This window comes from Callorhinus ursinus, unplaced genomic scaffold (assembly GCF_003265705.2).
Source record: "Callorhinus ursinus isolate GAN/ISIS: 27379988/994484 unplaced genomic scaffold, GSC_fseal_2.0 scaffold70, whole genome shotgun sequence".
NCBI lineage: Eukaryota > Metazoa > Chordata > Mammalia > Carnivora > Otariidae > Callorhinus > Callorhinus ursinus.
The window spans coordinates 5,842,789-5,860,667 of NW_027397132.1; the positions used below are offsets into that span (position 1 = coordinate 5,842,789).

Here is a 17,879-nt window from a genome sequence, read left to right on the forward strand (position 1 = left end):
TCCCCCCCCAACAATTCATGTCTCCCTAGAACATTAGAATGGGCCCTTATTTGGAAATAAGAGTATTTGCAGACGTAATCAAGTTTAGATTGGGATTAGGGTGGCCCTAAGTCCAGTGACGGGTGTCCTTATAAGAGACAGAAGAGTATAGGACACAGACATAGAGAAATTCAGGTGACTCTGGAAAAGCCAGGATGGAGGGTGTGGCCCCAAGCAACGAACATGAGGCCACCAGGAGCTGGACGAGGCAGGAAGGACCCTCCCCGAGTGCCCTCCGAAGGAGTGTGGCTCTGCACACCTCGGGTTCAGCCTTGTGGCCTCCAGAACTGGGAGAGAATACGTTTCTGATGGTTAAGTTTTTGGAGCTTTGCTATGGGCAGCCTTAGTCTCATATAAGCAATGTTCAGGAAAGTTTCCCCATACTCAGGAATAAGGCAAATGGGTGACACTGTGACCCTTCATTGTATCCTCGAAGCCCCGGTCCAGCCAGTCTGCCTGAGCATCATTCGACCCTCCCAGGGAGTCGCTGTATTTGACTTACCGTTTATTATTGGCCAGGCCCAGGTGCCCCCGAGCTAGACATTCACAGGTAGGAAACAGAAAAGCTACAAGTGATTGATTTTCCTGTAAAATGCAAATCACTTCTGTCTGGCAGAAAGGATAATCCCGAAGGTTATGGTTTATTGCCCCGTGAGCTATTAACCTGTTGTAGGTCCAGCTTAGCAATCCGACTCCGGCATCCTTTCTTTTCCTCTGACCAGATGTGGATATATCAGGGCTAGGGCGCCCTTCTCAGAACCAGCTTTGCCATCCAGACAAACCCCTTCATCCATGCGTTAAATGAAACTAACGCATGTGCAGTTTATATTTCTCTGAGAACTGTGTTTTCATCCTTTTGAAAAATATACTTTTGCAGCAGACTGTATTAAAGTGGAGAGATCTGCTATATCTAGTTTCAGGCAAGTGTCGATCCAGGGGCCGTCTTAAAGGGGGAGTGTCTCGGTCTGAGTTTGAGCGTCCCCAGCTGATGCCAGGCAGGACGTCTCCAACAAGGCCAGCCCACACTGCAAGTTCTTGGCAAAGCAGATGATCTCTATTTTATGCCGCTGAGCTGGGGATGTTTGTTACACGGTGCCGCGTGGCTCGGACACTGGCTGCGTCACCTCGGACGAGACTTGACCTCTGTGTTTCTCTACATGTGAGGTGAGGGATAAGAACATCTGCCTAACCAGGTTCATCCTTCAGATACTACTAACTGAATGTCCGCTGTATGTCCGGCACTGTTCCAGGGGCCCCACGACAAACAGCCTAGCGCGGAAGAGGGATTCCAGAAGCATCAGTTTCTTCCCCCACTTCTTTATCTGTGCGCCGCAGATGAAAATCCCTTCCCTCCCTCCCAGCCAAACGTCTCATATAAAGCAATAATCATCTGCCAGGTACAGACGTGTCAATTAAAAGCTGGCTGTCACCTCGGGGTCACCGGGCCTCCAATGCTTCATTGGTTCCTCAGGGCTGCTGGATGGAGAGGCTGCAGGCAACCTTGGGGGGCAGGGCTGTCCTCTTTACTGCTGAGTGGTGTGATCTAGTCAAGTGGAAAAGTGCTATTTGCTGGGCAATAAAAGCGTCTTTTGTTCACTGCCCTGGAAACATATTAATGAATAACCCAGTGCGTGGCCCCTGGTTCTAGCCGCATGAAACGGTCATTATGTGACAAGATCAAGGTGCAATTTTCCTTTTGTAGTTTTTAGTGGGCCCAGAATACCAGGCTGATCAAGGCCTCAACGGCTGCGATGGGCTTTCCCTGTGGACCCCCAACAGGCCCCAGTGGCATTCAGGGCTGGCTCTGCCGGCCCTGGACACACTGCTGAATGCAACCCCAGGCACACAGATCCCCTGGTGCACACTGAGGAGGGGCAGGCGTGCTGGGGAGCCAGTGAGTGGGGAGCTGGATGCCTTCCAGAGGCCTTGAGGAGGGGGCAGGCCCTGAGGTGGGGGCTGTGAGGGCTTGTTGGCAGGGCACTTCTCTGCAAAGCCCCTGAGTTGCCCGAACTGCTCCTAGTCCTGACATTAAAAGGAGGCATGGTGCTGGATCACGTCAGGGACTGGGGGGAGGGGGTAGCTGGTGAGCCCTGTTGCTGAGGCCCCAATCTGCTTATGTCTAGGGCCTGGCACATGGTAGGCACACGGATGGGATGGATGCCCAGATGCAGGTTGGAGCTCCTGGCAGAATCACAGAGCGCAGGGGCACTGGGAGGGCAGTGATCCACTTCCTCCCTCCCGATGAAATCCAGAGGCCCGGTTTGGGGACGAGGGCTGGTTGCCCCGGGGTACAGGGCTGGGAGGAGGCTCTGTGTGGGAGAGCTGGGGTCTCCACCGAGCCCTTTCACGGTTGTTCTCGCTGCTATAAGAACGATAGTAACAATAAGTGACCACCAGAGCCGTAACTGTCCACGTCGCTGTTTTAGTTCCTTACAGGTTGAGCTGCATCCCCCGCCCCCTGCGAATTCATAGGTTGGAAACCTACCCATACCCCAAACCTTAGCAGGGGACCTTTTGTGGAAATAGGGTCATAGCAGATGTAATTAGGATGAAGTCGTTAGGGTGCGCCCACCCAGTGTGGCTGGCGTCCTTGTACGCAGAGGACATCTGGACACAGACACACGGGGAGGACCTCACGGGAGGGTGAGGGCGGAGACGGGGTGTGCGCACGAGCCAAGGAGCCCCAAGACTGCCGGCGACCACCCGCGGCTCGCGCGCGGCCTGCGGTGGGGTCTCCCCAGAGCCTCCGGGAGGAGGCAGCCCCGCCACACGTCTGTCTCAGACCTCTGGCCTCCAGAGCCGACAGCAATCACACTTCTGTCGCTGGAGCTGCCCGGGGTGTGACGCTATGTTGTGTCGGCCCTCACTCCTTCCTCCCCCGCAGGTAAGCCCCGCAGACACCTGGGGATGCAGAGGTGCCGCACAGCCTGCCTGACCCTGCCAGTGCACCTGCTCTTGGGCTTCCTGTGGACTGAAGCTGTGTGTCTTTGGGCAAACTGCTGAGCCTCTCTGGACTTCCGTTTCCTCATCATAAGGAGATGACGGCTGGCCTCTGCCACTGGGTTGCTGTGAGGGTCAGACTGGAGGAGACTGGCAAGGACTGGGCAGAGCAGCCCGGCTCAGGGCCTTCCAGAGCCCAGCTGGGGCGGGGCCCGGGCAGGGGGGGCGGAGCCTCTGCGGCCAGGGGACTGGTCCCGGTGGCGGGGAGGGGCCCGGTCAGTAAGGGGTGGGGCCTTCGAGGCGGGGGCGGGGTCCGGCGGCGTAGGGGCGGGACCTGTGGTGCGGAGGCGGGGCCCGCGCGGCAGGGGCGGGGCCTGACGCCCGTGGCCGCCCGCCGCTCGACGTGCTCCGCGCTCTCGCTGGGCCCCCTCGGCGCTCGGCCCGCCGCCCTGCGTAGGGCGCGCGTGGCAGTTCGGGGCTCGCCAAGATGTCGACCGCCATGAATTTTGGGTCCAAGAGCTTCCAGCCGCGGCCCCCGGAGAAGGGCAGCTTCCCGCTGGATCACTTCGGTGAGCGGCGGGCAGCCGCTGGGCTCCCGCGCCGGGCCTCGGGTCCTGAGTGTCCAGTGGCGCCGCACGGCTCCGCGGTGCAGGTGGGGAAACCGAGGCCCGGCGGGACGGCCCGGCGCGGAGCGGCTGGCGGGAGCGGGGCGTGTGGGGGACCCGCCGCGTCCGGGCCTGCAGGCTGGTAGCCAGGGACGCGCGCACGCCTGGAACGCGCTGCTGAGCCCCGCAGGTTTGTGGCCCGGGTCTGGGTTTGGGGTGAGCCCCTGTGGAAGCCAGGGCTCCGAGAGTGGACTTACCGACTCTTGTCTTAACCCACGGTTTCCTGTGAAATGTTCCCACCCCGCAGCGAAGGTCAGACAGTCCCACGTGAGCTCCCCGGTGGCCAGGTGCTCGCCTCCCAGCGCGTGCTTGTGGAGGAAGCGAGTTTTGAAAGGAGTCGTGCTGCTCGTCAGGCGGCTGTGCGAGCGTGTCCTGTTTTCGCTTTAAGAGGAAATGCTGTTTTCCTTCTCGTTCTAGGTGAATGTAAAAGCTTCAAAGAGAAATTCATGAAGTGCCTCCGCGACAATAAGTTCGAAAACGCTTTGTGCAGAAAGGAATCAAAAGCCTATTTAGAATGCAGGATGGAGAGGCAAGTACCTGCTAACATCTCTGACTTCTCGAACCTTCCTCCGCTCCCCAGAAGCGTTCTTTCCCCAAGAGCTCGTTGCAGCGTGGCTCACTGAGACTTCTGCCTTTCACAGCTGTGTAATTGCTTTTGCCCCTAGAATTGAGGCAGATTAAATGGCACTAGAAGTTGTGTAGTAGTCACGGGGACCTTTCCGTGAGTGACAGCCTCATATACGACTGCATTCCTCAGAGTATTTTCTTTCCATATTTGGGAGCTGCTGACCTGTCATTAAGGTTTCAGACCCGTACATCATGAAAATGCTGACTGAGCCAAAAGATTTGAAGGTTGTGGGTACACGGTTTCTTTCTTTCACGTTCTCAGACCATAAAAATGTTGTTTTGTCCCATGTCGACTCAGCTGTGCTTGAAATGTGACAGGAGAGACAATAGGCCATTTCAGAAATGATGAAAGACAAAGGATTTGTTTTGTCTTGACCAGAAGTTACTAGAGCTCACTTTTAAATAAAGCAAATGTTCCTAACTATGATCCGTTGAGATTTTACTTAAGAACTGTTCTAGTCCTTAATGGGGAAAGGCAGATAATTATATAGTGGGGGTGGGAACTTGTATTTGTGCATTTTGCGCCCTTCATTAGCTCATTAAAGAATCCAGTCTTCAGATGGCTTTGTCTGAAGATGGGTTGACATAAACCAATCCAGTTGGAGCCCCGTTTCCATTTTCCCATAACAAACTCGTCTTATTTCCCTCGGGGCAAAATCTCTTGTGTTTCTCAGGCCCACAGGCGTGTTGAGGGCTATTTGTAGACATGTGGGACCTTGGGGATGGGCCCTTTTGGGAGTGGGGCCGTCAGGTGAGGCCCTCACTCTGTCTCCGGAGTTGTTCAGGCTCACCCGCCCCTCTGAAGCTTGGGTTAATCACCCTGTGCAGGCCAGAGTACCCAGCACACACAGGTAGCTGCTCCTGCCGGGAGTTGTTCCACAGTTGTTCCAGAGTTGGGCTGCCTGTGTCCCCAGAGAGGCTCCTGGCTTGCCTGGTGAAGGACCAGCAGAAGGGCCCTGTCCTTTCTCCCCATTTGACCCTAGGAGTGAGCTGCGTGCTCTCCGTGTGGCCGTGCCTTGCTCAGCACAGCTTCTGGAGACCGGCCTCCCCGAGGCCTGCTGAGGTCGATGGGGGCCAACGGATGCAGCTGGCCACTCTGTGGGTTCTATTATTTTAAGTGGCTTCGCTGGCTGGTCAGGCGAAGTTAAGATAAATTTAAAGGGTGCCTGTGTGTGTTTTGACTTGGTCAGTGATTTTGGCCATAGACTTTTGGATGGTTTTTAATGAAAATCCACGACCACCTGGATTCAGTAGCTAGATTTTGCGTATTTGCTCCTCCTGCTTTTTACAAACCTCTTTTCTTCCCTTTCCCTTTTGTGCTGAAATCCCAGTCATGACTTACTGGTTTGTGCCTCTGTATGCATCTTTGTAAAAAACTGGACCACAACAGGTTTTTAAAGTTGCCTCTTGAGGCCGTGGGCCGCTGTAGCCAGATGGGGAAGTATGTGTGCTGTAGGGGTGGGCCACATTTTTCTCACAGGAAAAGCTGTTTGGGATTGCTTTGTTGGCAGAGAAAACAGCAAATACACCTATGATCCGTGATATCAAGGCTCTGTAATCATTTCACTTGGGTCCCCGTGCCATGGGGCGGGCATCGGGCCATGCAGCTGCATCCCGGAGCACGGGTTGGTGTGAAGGCCAGGCCTCCCGGAAATCCGGTTGCCCTAAATCATTCGCTCAATGCTGGCTCAGTCCCTAAAATACTGGACTGGAAATGGGATGGTCTCTTCCCTTATGCTGAAGGGAGGCATTGAAATTCTTTTGGCTTTAGAACTTGTTGAATGTTGTATTTGTTGTTTTTAGGACCTTGCCAAGGAGCTTGATTTTATGAAGATTAACAGATTTGTAGAAAGGATATGTTGAACCATATTTGGCTTCTGGTTTTTTCCTCCTTATTCCTTCTTTGTGCCACTAAACACGCAGGTCCGTCCTGCCGTGGCATGTCGGGAGGAGCACCGCTCGCCCTGTGTTGGTGTGCTGCCAGCCCACCTGCCCTTCTGTGGCAGGAAGTCTGACACGGGTGTCACGGGGCTCAGTCAGGGCGTGGACAGGCTGCTTTCCTTCTGGAGGCTCCAGGGCAGAATTGCTCCCTGCCTTCTCCAGCTTCTAGAGGCGCCCATGCTCCTTGGTTCGTGGCCCTTTGCCTTCTCAAAGCTGGCGATGGTGTATCTCTTCGACCCTTCCGTGCCTCCCATCTGTCTCTGATTTTCAGGATTCACGTGATGAGGTTGAGTCGTCCTGGGTGACATCACCTCAGAATCAGCCAGTTAGAAGCTGTGTTTCACCTGTAGCCCGAATTCCCCTCTGCCGTGGAGGGTGACACAGGCTCCAGCAAGGAGGGTGTCATCTGGGGGTCATTGCTCTGCTGATCCCAGTGTGGTCAGAGAAGTCAGTTTTAAGAACTGTCAGCCAGGTGGCCTCTTTTGCCAAGATGTGTTGAAAATTTATCGTTGTTTTCCTCATTTGAGTTTAAGGAGTGGTGCATGCGTTCCATGCTATAGAATTTAATCTGCTTCTAGATTAAATTGTACTGACTGAACTTTGCAGTTCTGGGGACATTTTCCTGAGGGATAAGCGACAGCCATTGTGAGGTTTGGATAGAGAGCATCTCCCTGTGAGGCTTTGTGTTTCTGCAGAAGTGTGGCCTGCTCCCACTGGATCCCCGCGAGCCTGCAGAAAGCGGGTCATCGGAGCAGGTGCCTTGGACGTCCTGCGGTGCCCCACATGCTGGCTGAACTCCGGGCTGCCTGCACTGGCCTGCCGGGCTTGGGGGGAGTGGTCCGCGGGCTCAGCGGTGGGAGCCGGGACACAGTGTGTGATGTGATAGCGGGCCGTGTGTCAGCTGAGCCTGGCGGTTCCTGCGGGGACACTGTTCCCCCCTCCCCCCCTGGCAAGCAGGACAGACAGATGCCTCTGAGAGTTGGGGTCGACCCACCCCCGCCCCCCAAAACCAAACAGAATGAAACCCAGGCCTCCTGACTCCCTGGAGCGTGGGTGGCGGGAGGCCAGATGGGGGAGGCTCCTGAGCTTGGCAGGTCCTCTGTGCGGGGCATCCCTGTCTTCGTGGCCCTGACTTACATGGACGCGGCAGGAGGCTGGCACACGGCTGGTTATAGGAAGGCAGTGGGAGCAGGACATGGCTGCGGGCCAGCTTGGGACCGTGCGGGGCCTGGGGCAGGACTGAGAGGACGTGGAGCCCACGCGCCACGCGTCTGGGCGTGTCTGAGTTACGAGTAAAGCTAACAGATGCAGTGACTGAACAGTACAGGTCTGCTTACAGGCAGACTTTTTCAATAAATGCAGTACAGTCCTGGAAATACGTTTCTTCCTTACGATTTTCTTAATAACACTTTTTTTTCCTCTGGCTTACGTTTTATCAGGATATACTTATGTCATAGCTGAGGTTTCCGGTCAGCAGTAGGCTGTTAGTCCTTAAGCTTTGGGGGAGTCGGGAATTATAGACGGATCCTCGACTACGCAGGTGTTCGGTGCCCCTAACCCCTGTGTTGTTCAGGGTCAGTTGTAGCAAACAAAGTCCTGTTCTGTCCACACTTTGTCCGGGGCGTCTTCACAGGGACCTGGAGGCCAGGGCTCTGCTCCAGACTGGGCCCTCGGGGCGCCTCACTGTGGTCTGCCTGCTTCCTTCGGGTTCTGGCTGTGCCCTGCGTTGTGGGGGCGGGTGTCTCTCTTGGGTCCAGGGGTGCAGGTGTCACAGGCAGGAGGAGGAGGGCGCAGAGAGGCCCTTTGGGGCCCAGAGCAGCAGTGTCCCCGGCCACAGGCAGCCCCTGGGACACTGGTTGGGCGGGATGGGAGTGAAAGCACAGGCCCCGTGCAGACGGCGCTCTTCGTTTTCTTCCCTTTCCGCAGGCAGCTGATGGCACAGGAACCCCTGGAAAAACTGGGATTTGGAGATTTGATCGGTGGAAAACCAGAGGCAAAAACCTAACTCTTAATGGGAGGAGGACCACCAGCTGCCCCATCTTCCAGGATGGAGCTGTTGTGCAACCTTGTCAACTGGCAGCTTATAGTTAGGTGCTGTGACATAGAGGCTTCCGGAATGCCCTCCTTGACGGAAACAGCTCATCCTGATGTTTTCCAGGTTGTTTTGAAAAATTATTGTTGGTTTTAAATCTCATTTTCCCCCAAGAGTGTTGGGTTTTATCTTTACGTCGCGTGTGGCAGAGGTCCTAGGGAGACCCGTGGCGGGCGGGAGGTAGGAGTGTGGAGTCATGCCTGCTTGGCCAGGGGACACGCGGCCTGGGTGACACGGTGACTCCACGGCGTGATACTGTGCGTGGCTTCCCGGTGCTGGCGCGCTGAGTGCTCTCAGCTTTGGCCTCCCACAGAGACATGGATACTGGGAGAAACTGTTCCGGGCAAAACGGTTTCCTTGTTGTGCTGCTTTGCACTGGTTCGTTTTCTGTTTTTTTTTTTTTTTTTCTTAAACAAAATATAGAGTATGAACTTGGAAAGGAGAGATCGTCTGGCTTTTGACCTATTGGACTTAGTGATATTTTTCTGGTAATGTCTGAACACCAAGTACCTTTTAACCAAAGGCTCATTCTGTAACCGGTGCAGACCGTGTTGCAGTTTAATTACAAGGGTCTGTTTATCGTAACTGGGAAACAGGTGTCAGGACATTTGTAGTTTGCCTCACGCGTGGTCTCCCAGCATCTCCCTCTGAAAGAACATTCAGGCTGACACGTGTCAGGGCAACGGTCCCGGGGCGTCTCGTTAGCCAGAGCCACCACCGGAATCGCCTGCAGTCATTTAAACCTCACATGTACTCAGACCCGAGCCAGGATTTCTGGGCGGCTTCGATACGTGACCAGGGTTCAGGCCCACGCACGGAATGCCACGTGTGTGTGGGTCTGGGCCCGGCGCTGCCTTCCCTGGCTCCCAGCTACCTGGCTTTGGTCCCAGTGTGGCTAATGGAAGACGGTGGACACATCCCCACCCAGACAGTGACCCTGGAGGGGACAGCCCGCCATGACCCACGTCTGGGCTCCTGAAAGTCGCCACTGCCCACTCCTCGGCCGTGGGTGGTAGAGGCATGTCCGTGTCCAGTTCTCTGCCTTCAGGTCACTCTGTTTTCAGTCCTTCTGTGGTGGATGCCTCTTGGCTTAGACCCTCCCTGAAGTTAGTCCCTCCCGCGGCTGGTGCCACGTCCGCGGTGCCGACTCTGCCCCGTTCACCACGCGGGTGGCTCAGCACCTCCTGCTCCCACTGCGGTTTGTCACTGTTGAGTATTTGGTCTCTGTCTTACCCTGTCATTGTGCTACAGACTTCTTTCACGTTATCGTCCAGTTGGTGAAGTATCTTCGCTCTTATCACCAAACCAAACTGAGCCATGAAACTAGTTTGTATCTGCTAACTGTCCAGAATTACGTATGCACAAGGTTGTCGATGCGGCCTTGTTTGTAGTTAGAAAACACTGAGGTGACCCAGATGCCCACACGGGCGAGCTGTCAGTGACCTGTGGCTTGCGTGGCAGGGAGCGTGGAATCTGAACTGACACGGGCTGACCTCCTACCACAGGTGCCGTACGTGAGAAAGGCAGACTCTGGAAGCACCTGTAGTAACGGTAACAAGGAAGACAGGGAACCAGAAGTAGCTGCACGTTTGTGCAAACACGAAATTGAGGCAGGACAAAGCAGACACTAAGGAGGATGGTCGCCGGTGTGCCGTGTAGCTCTGACTCAGCCGGATTCCCGTTCTCCGTGCTCAGAAATGACACGGCTGTGGGGCACCCAGTGTGCAGCTGCGGTGGGGGTGGGGCATAGCGGGCCCTGCAGCTGTGGAAGGCAGGAGTCGGACCGGGCTGGGGACCAGAAGACAAGTTCTGTTCTCTGGCCAGCTCTGAAAACGAGTGTTCTAGGACCAGAGAGCTAGGGAGCGCAGAGAAGAGCCGGGATCTTGGGAGTCCCTGTTGCATCACAGATAAGGTGGCCGGACAGAAAGACGGACTTAGGTGTTGTGCGTGCATCCATGTGGGCACCTGCCAGCTCTGGCAGCCAGGGGCCTTGAGCTGCGACACCCACAGCAGGTGCACACCCACACCCCGTCTCAGGCCGGAGTGCTGCTCCCAACGGCTGGAACCAGGCTCCTGAAGGGCTGGCTGGCGCCCGGGCCAGAGTGGGAAATCCAACCCGAGCCCGGACCTTTTTGTGTCAGAAAGTAAGGAATTGCCGGAAATACGATGGGGGCTTGTTGGAAGGACACAGGCCCCCCCGGGGAGCCACGTCTGGGCCAGTTTGGGCAGCAGAATATTGTATTGGCTCAGTCTTCACAATCAGTGACTCTGCACGAGTCCACGCTGACATGTATCACTAATGGGATCCCGGTTGGTCGGGGAGAGACAGCTCCTGGCGCTGGTCTGTCCCCCGCAGAAATAGCGGGGGGGGGGGTGGCAGTCACAGCACAGCCACAGGGGGTGTCGACGAGAACCGACCGGGGGCCTGGGCTCGGGCCGAGTGTGACGCGAAACCCGTGTTGGCCTGGTCTGGGGCCTCCCGCGGTGCAGCAGAGATGTCGGTGTGGTCACGCTGGGTGACCTGCCCACGGCTCGTGTCCCCGTCTGACGTCCTCCTGGGGTGTTCTTACCTCCCTCCAGTGAGCAGACTCCAGACTACACACAGTCTGCAGAGCGAGGACCGGTGCTCTTCACAGGTGTCAGGGGCCCGAGAGGCCTGGGGTCCGGGGAGACAGACTGACGGCCACGCGGGCCCCGGGCCAGCAAGTGACGGGCAGCCGCTGGGGCCCAGCGATGTGCAGGCTGGTTATCAGGATGCTTGGATTCTTGTTCTGTGGTTATGTAAGGTGGTGGTTGGGGAAGCTGGGCATATGAACTCTGTCCTATTTTTGCAAATTTTTGGAAGTCTAAAATTATTTCAAAATGAAAAAAGTATTTTGCATTAAACTGGTTGAACTTTCCGTGTGCGTGGTTGAGTAAATTCTCATTCTGAGGTGCATCCAGTGGATTTTGAGGCAGCTGATAAGACAAACGGTTTCGGCAAGTGGGGAGGAAGCGTGCGAGGAGAGGTCGCGGACAGCTTCCCGGCGCGGCCTTTGATTTTCCAGATCTGAGTTGCCAGCCGCGTGGTGCGTAGGGTGCAGAAGTCCTGTCCGTGCCAGAGCACCCGGTCCTCCGGCCTTGCTCATGTAAAGCGCCCGCACACTGGTTGCAGGAAGCCAGCAGCGGTATTCAAAGGCGCCCAAAGACAACTTCCAGAACGTTTTCCAAGTGTTCTCACGCGGGAGATAGGCCGGGGAACCTGGGCCTCCACGGTCAGGCCTGGGCCCACAGCCACCTTCCCTGAAGATGAGCCCCTCAGTCCGCTTCCCTCTGGCCCCACCCCTGGGGTGGGGCGCGCCGGATGTGGCCACGGCCTCAGCCACACGAGTGTCCAGGGGCGCTCGGGGTGTAGCACTGGGGTTCCCTCTGCCCAGCTGTCCCACCATCAAGAGCAAGACGGACTCTCCCCTCCATGAAGCGTCCTGTGCTCAGTTAAGTCACCGCAGACCCAGTGGTGTAAACAATACAGATTAATGCTTTTTCCTCATAAATAAGGCCCACAGGGTTGCGTTTCTTCGGGGCTCTGGCCAGAGTCTGTTTCCTTGTTCTTTCCGGCTTCTAGAGGCTCTCACGTTCCTTGGCCTGGGGCCCGCCCTCCAGGAGAGTGTCCTCTCTGTCCTCAGCTGTCCCATCTTCTCCCTGACTCTTGACGCTCCTGCCTCCTGACCAGGACCCTCCTGACGACACTGCCCACCCAGATAATCCAGGGTCCCCTGCCAGCCCAAGATCCTTAACCTGACCACCCCCTGGAAAGTCAGATTCGCGGGGTCTGGCCAGGGATGCGGATGTGGACTCTGCCGACCACACCGCCCCACACTGCAAAGAACCCTATAGCAGTGATGTGAGCGGGACACGGAAGCACGGGGCCTGGCTGGGCCTTGGGTCCGAGCTGCTGGATGGTGAGTAGCTCACCCATGCCCGTGCCCAGAAGACGTGCTCTCACACGGCTGTGGAGCTTTGTCTCGTTATCTGCAGCAACCCGGTCATGGATCGAATTTTTTCAGGGCTGGGTTTAAAGCCCCTATTTTTCTGAAATCTTTGGCACTTGCTTTGCAGCTGCTTCTTGCTGGCGGACGATAGAAAACGGGTATGTACTTGACAAACAGGATCAGGTCAGAGCCAGCCCCTGCATGTATGTCATGACTCCGTTCCTGTCCAGTGTTCGTCTCTCTAATCTAAGGTACACGTGAGAGGTGTCTGGGATCCCGGGCAGTGAACGGTCATGATACATGTCCGAGTGACAGAATCATTTGGATGTATGTGGCTTTCCTCCATGTATTTTTCTTTATGATTGCATTTTATAACAAGCATGTATCATTTTTATAGAAACAAATCATTAGTTTGAGAACTCTCTGTGTTCGGTTGTTATTTTATATCACCTATAAATTACACGCTTGTGGTTGCAATTTTATATTGTCCATAAATAGCCTGGTTTATTTTTCCTGGGAAAAGCGCACTGGTTTTGTGTCCAGATACAGTTCTGCAAAGCACGTAGGGCAGCCGGGGGCGGGCCTGGTGCCACTCATGGTGGCTTCATGGGCCTTTTGGGGGAGGGGTGTGGCAGTCTGCTCGGGTGTCCCCTTTGGAGGCCAGAAAGACTGCTTTCTGTCTGCACTGCCAGCTTCATGCCCGTCCTTCCTGGGAAAGAAGGAGCTATGTGCCTGTCATTCCAGCCACCGGGCGTTTGGATTCAGTCTTTCAGTGAGATTCTTTATGGGCGAGAAAGCAGAGATTTTATTGTTTAAATTTTTTATTGTTATGTTAATCACCATATATTACATCATTAGTTTTTGATGTAGTGTTCCATGATTCATTGTTTGTGCATAACACCCAGTGCTCCACGCAGAACGTGCCCTCTTTAATACCCATCACCAGGCCAACCCATCCCCCCACCCCCCTCCCCTCTAGAACCCTCAGTTTGTTTTTCAGAGTCCATCGTCTCTCATGGTTCGTCTGCCCCTCTGACTTACTCCCCTTCATTCTTCCTCTCCTGCTATCTTCTTTTTTTTTTTTTCTTAACATATATTGCATTATTGGTTTCAGAGGTACAGATCTGTGATTCAACAGTCTTGCACAGTTCACAGCGCTCACCGTAGCACATACCGTCCCCAATGTCTGTCACCCAGACACCCCATCCCTCCCACCCCCCACCACTCCAGCAACCCTCAGTTTGTTGAAAGCAGATATTTTATTATTTCAGGAGACATTGGAGAGCTTTCTGTCAGGCCACAGAAGTGACTTTGTTGTAGTGAGTAAAATTACCAATGTCCAGTCTTGTGCAGGAATGGAACCAGATTCACGGTGACCTGTGCACAGAACTTCGCAGAGGGAAGGGGCACCTCCTGGGAAGAAGGGAAGAAGGGTCCAGGCCAGGTGGCAGGTGCCAGTCGCTCTGACTGGGCTCCGTCAGGGCCCTGCTGATGTTGGCCTAGAAGGACGTCATCCACCAGCGTACTTTCCTTAGGGGACACGCCACGTGTTCCCCAGGCGTCCAAGGCCTTAGGAAGCCTGAGACCACTGTTGTGTAGGTTTGCTGGGCACTCAGGAAGGGCGGAAGCCCAGGTGGCTTCTGCTGTTGTGTCGTGGTCTCGCTTTAAAATGCTCCTCTGCTGGCCCAAGTGGTGAGCAGGTCCGGGAATGTTGAAGATCGAGGCAGGCAGGTCCTTCCTGATGCCAGACCTATGGGATCCAGAGCCGTGAAGGTGGATGGGGCAGTCGCTGCCCCACAGGCCTGCAGATCTGCCACGTGGGTCTAGTTCGTGTCTGCGCCCCCCGAGAGCCATGACAACTTCACTGGAACTGCAGACTTCAGGACTCTCATCTCCCTCCCCATTGAGGACCCTCCGGCATCTCGTCTCCAGTCATCTCTTTCTTCTTCCCGGGACAGGGCTGTTCTCCCTGGGCCTGCTTGATGACCTCTGTGCCCTGCAGTCAGGGCTGGCCCACCTGTCCGCCTCTCCCTCTCCTGGGCCTAGAGAGGAGCAGTGGGTGGCTCTGCTCTGTGCAAGGGGGCCAGTCTGCAGGCCCCTGGGCAGCACAGGAGCGGGGGGCTGTGCGTCCTGAGGTGGGGGGGTCGTGGGCCAGAGGGAGACCACCAGGCCCCACTGGGTGGGCACGGAGCTCCGAGGCCAAGCAGATCATGCTTGGTGCCTGGTCAGCCATCAGGCCTGGCATAGACCCAGCGGCAGCTGCATCTGCAGAGTGGCCGTCCTGAGACAGACGTGACCCGGGCCAGAGCAGGCTTCTGTGCTCCTGGAGGGACTGGAGTACGTGTCTGTGGCGTCTAGCCACGCCAACCTGGCCTCCAGCCTCCTGGCTTTGACTGATCAGTCCCCGGGGTGGGCTGGGGAACCGTGCCCAGCCACTTCTCAGGAGCCCTGCTGTCATGTTGTAGTGCCTTTCATGCTCGCTTCGTGCGGACCCTTCCCTTCTCCTCCTGGTGGACACCCCTGATTCTTCCAGGCCAGGCTGTGTCCCCTCGGAAGGCAGCGGGCCGGGGAGGGGTCAGAGCAGTTGGGGGTGTGGATGCAGCCCGAGGACGCACAAGCAGCAGGGCGGAGGGTACCTGCAACCGCCAGGAGGACGAGATGTCTCGAACTAAGTGCTCTTGCCTGCTTGGTGCTTTTTTTTAAAAGATTTTATTTATTTGAAAGAGAAGAGAGGGAGCATGAGCAGGGGGTGTGGCAGAGGGAGAAGCAGGCTTCCCGCGGAGCAGGGAGCCCGATGCGGGGCTGGATCCCAGGACCCCGGGGTCATGACCTGAGCCGAAGGCAGATGCTTCACCGACTGAGCCACCCAGGCGCCCCATTGTCTGCTTTGTTTCTTACCATTCTCCCTTTTTCTCCCTGAACTCAGAAGATAGCCAACAGAATCTCTGGAAAGCTGTGGATTTACTGCTGAGCCCTGGAGGGGAGGGGCTGCAGGGGTGAGAGCGGGAGAGCGCCTTGTTCTCGAGCTTGCCCCCCCAATTCCGGCCTGTCTCGGGGTTTGGACCAGCCTCTTGCCCTCAGTCCAGTGAAACCCCAGAGCAGTAGGGCCATTTTAAAGCCTATGCACGTGGGGTGGGCCTCTGTCCACTTCTGTGAATCTGGACTTAGAGGCTGCTGAGCTCTGAGGAAGCCCAAGTGAGTCCCCTTGGGGACCCCACGCAGAGAGGTCAGGGGGCAGGAAGAGGGACGCATGCCTGTGGCCCCCCCCTTGCTACAGCTGCACCCGAACTCCCGGGCCCGCAGAGCCTGGACGTGTCTCGGCCACAGGGCCCGCACCGTGTGCTGGACAGTGAGCCTGAGTAGGCCCAGGTCACTCGAGGAGGGGAAGGAGGTAGGAGAGGAAGTTACTTGGGTGCACGAGGAGTGTGAGGCAGGGGATGTGCTTGCATAGTCGACCCCAGCACCCTAACAGCTGTGTTCTGGCGGGGGTGGGGGCTCCCTGGCCGTGACACGGGGGACAAGAACTTCCAGGGCAGGACTCTGCTTGCTATGTTACAGTTTTAGATTTTAGCAGCTGCCCCACTGAACAGAGGAGAGCCCTTCGCTGCCTGGGGGACACCCAGCTTCTCTGCACTCCAAGGGGAAACGTTCTCCTGGGCCCTGGGGTGGAGCAAGGCCCAGGGATGGAAGCTTGGGGCTGCAGGTGTGGGATCCAGGAGGCTTGTGGTGGGCAGGCGGTGTTGGAAGGACAGCGGGTCCTGGATGGGTGTGGGGGTGGGACTGGGGACACCCCCAGGGGAGCACTTCTCCTCCAGGCGTGTCCTGGAGCTGAAGGACAGACCCTTCTGAAGATGTTGGCCTGGTTACCACTTTGGGGCTTTTAGAGTTGGACTGTGGGATCTGGTGCTATCCCCCCGACTTGTTACAAAAGCCCAGTAATTTGGTGCAGGGGTGGGGGCCAACCACTCAGAGGAAACCAGCTCTCCCTCTTCCCATTGACCTGCAGGGTCAGTGGCACCTCGGGGACAGAATATGGTGGCATGGCGGCCCCTGCTGGACAGTGGCAGCACCGCAGTGCCTGAAGAGGGTCCCCTAGAGGGGACAGTGTGTGCTGTGTTCCCCAGGAACTGCAGATAGGACCAGGTCTGTGCATCCCTCAGGCCCCAGATATTCCTGACCTGACGGCCAGGCTGGGGGCTTGGGGGCTCAGAGAGAAGGGGAGCCGCAGGTGCCTGCTGTGGACCTGGCACCACAGGGGAGTCAGTGATGGGTGGCAAGGGGTTCGCTGCCTGCACCCACAAACTGTGCCTAAGGGTAGAGGCTGCAAGGGGTAGAAATGGGATCTGGGGGTGGCAGGAGCCCCGCCCAGAGAAGACCCCCCTGGAGACAAGAGGGTCACTATGAGGGGCCTCCCGGCCCCTGGGACTGAGTGCTTGGATGTGGGTGTCTGCCCAGGGCCATGGAGTCCCGAGGTACACAGCCCTGTGGCCCCTGCTCCTCCAGCCTCCTCTCTCCTCCCACTACGCCAGTTAGTCCTTGCTGTGCTGCAGGCCACCCCAAACTCAGTTTCAAACTACAGCATTGTATGATTCTCATTTTCATGTCTCTGGGATTGGCTGCCCCACCTGAGGCTCTCAGTTGCATGGGCACGGCCCAGACCTGAGCTGCGAGGTCTCTGGCAGCTGGGGCTTCCCTGTCTCTCTGGGCCCTCTCCACATGGTCTCTGCAGTGTGGTGGCTGGGGGCCGGGCTTTGTACCTGGCAGCTCAGGCTCCCGAGGAGAGACCGGAATGGAAAGATAGTGACCCAGAGTGTGCCCCAAGTGGAAGTTATGTCCTCTTATGACCCAGCCTAAGAAGTCTGTGTGCTGTCTTGCAACCATCCTTCACTGGTTGGAGCAATCACAACTCCCACTGAGATTTTTTTTTGAGATTTTATTTATTTGAGAGAGAGAGAGAGAGAGAGAGTGAGCGCCGGAGGGAGGAGCAGAGGGAGAGGGAGAGGGGAAAGAATCTCAAGCAGACTCCGTGCTGAGCATGAAGCCTGATACAGAGTTCGATCTTAAAACCTGAGGTCATGACCTGAGCCATAACCAAGAGTTGGAGGCTCACCTGACTGAGTCACCCAGGTGTCCCAACCCCCACTGAGATTTAAGGTGAGAACATAGATCCCACGTCTCAGTGGGAAGTGGAAGGAATGTCAGTCACGTTATAGATGATCCTGTAGGAGGAAAGACATAGATGGATGATGGAAGGATAGATGTTGGATGAATGGATAGATGGATGGGTGGATGAATGGATAGGCAGATAGTTGATGGATGCGAAGATGATGGATGGATGGATGATGGATAGGTGGATGGATAGAGAATAGATGCATGGATAGATGATGAATGGATGGATAGATGGATGATGGATGGATGGATGGATGATGGATGGATGGATAGATGGATGGGTGATGGATGGATGATGGATGGATGGATGGATAGATGATGGATGGATGGATAGATAATGGATGATGGATGATGGATGGATGAATAGATGATGGATAGGTGGATGGACAGATGGATGGATGATGGATGGATGATGGATGGATAGATGATGGATGG

General features: G+C 56.0%; 2 protein-coding genes and 1 long non-coding RNA gene across 4 annotated transcripts in view; 2 read left to right on the plus strand and 1 right to left on the minus strand.

The window, feature by feature from the left end:
- Positions 1-661: 661 nt before the first annotated feature.
- LOC112816887 (uncharacterized) lies at positions 662-4,020 on the minus strand. Its single transcript, XR_003206257.2, has 2 exons — positions 3,842-4,020; positions 662-2,401 (listed from the first exon to the last, which is right to left on the minus strand). It is a non-coding gene; the product is annotated as an uncharacterized lncRNA (long non-coding RNA).
- Positions 3,413-12,694, plus strand: COX19 (cytochrome c oxidase assembly factor COX19). The gene is made up of 3 exons (XM_073886261.1): positions 3,413-3,548; positions 4,062-4,177; positions 8,143-12,694. The coding sequence occupies exons 1-3, from the start codon at positions 3,467-3,469 to the stop codon at positions 8,215-8,217; spliced, it is 273 nt and encodes a 90-aa protein (XP_073742362.1). The 5' UTR covers positions 3,413-3,466; the 3' UTR covers positions 8,218-12,694.
- The window catches only part of ADAP1 (ArfGAP with dual PH domains 1), a 74,540-nt gene continuing 60,731 nt past the window's right edge, over positions 4,071-17,879 (plus strand). The window contains exon 1 of one of the 2 annotated variants that reach the window (XM_073886260.1): positions 4,071-4,173. The gene's annotated coding sequence lies outside the window, so the exon portion shown is untranslated. Of the gene's footprint in view, positions 4,174-8,232; positions 8,371-17,879 lie in introns of those variants that run through there. The other variant, XM_073886259.1, reaches the window with a different exon arrangement.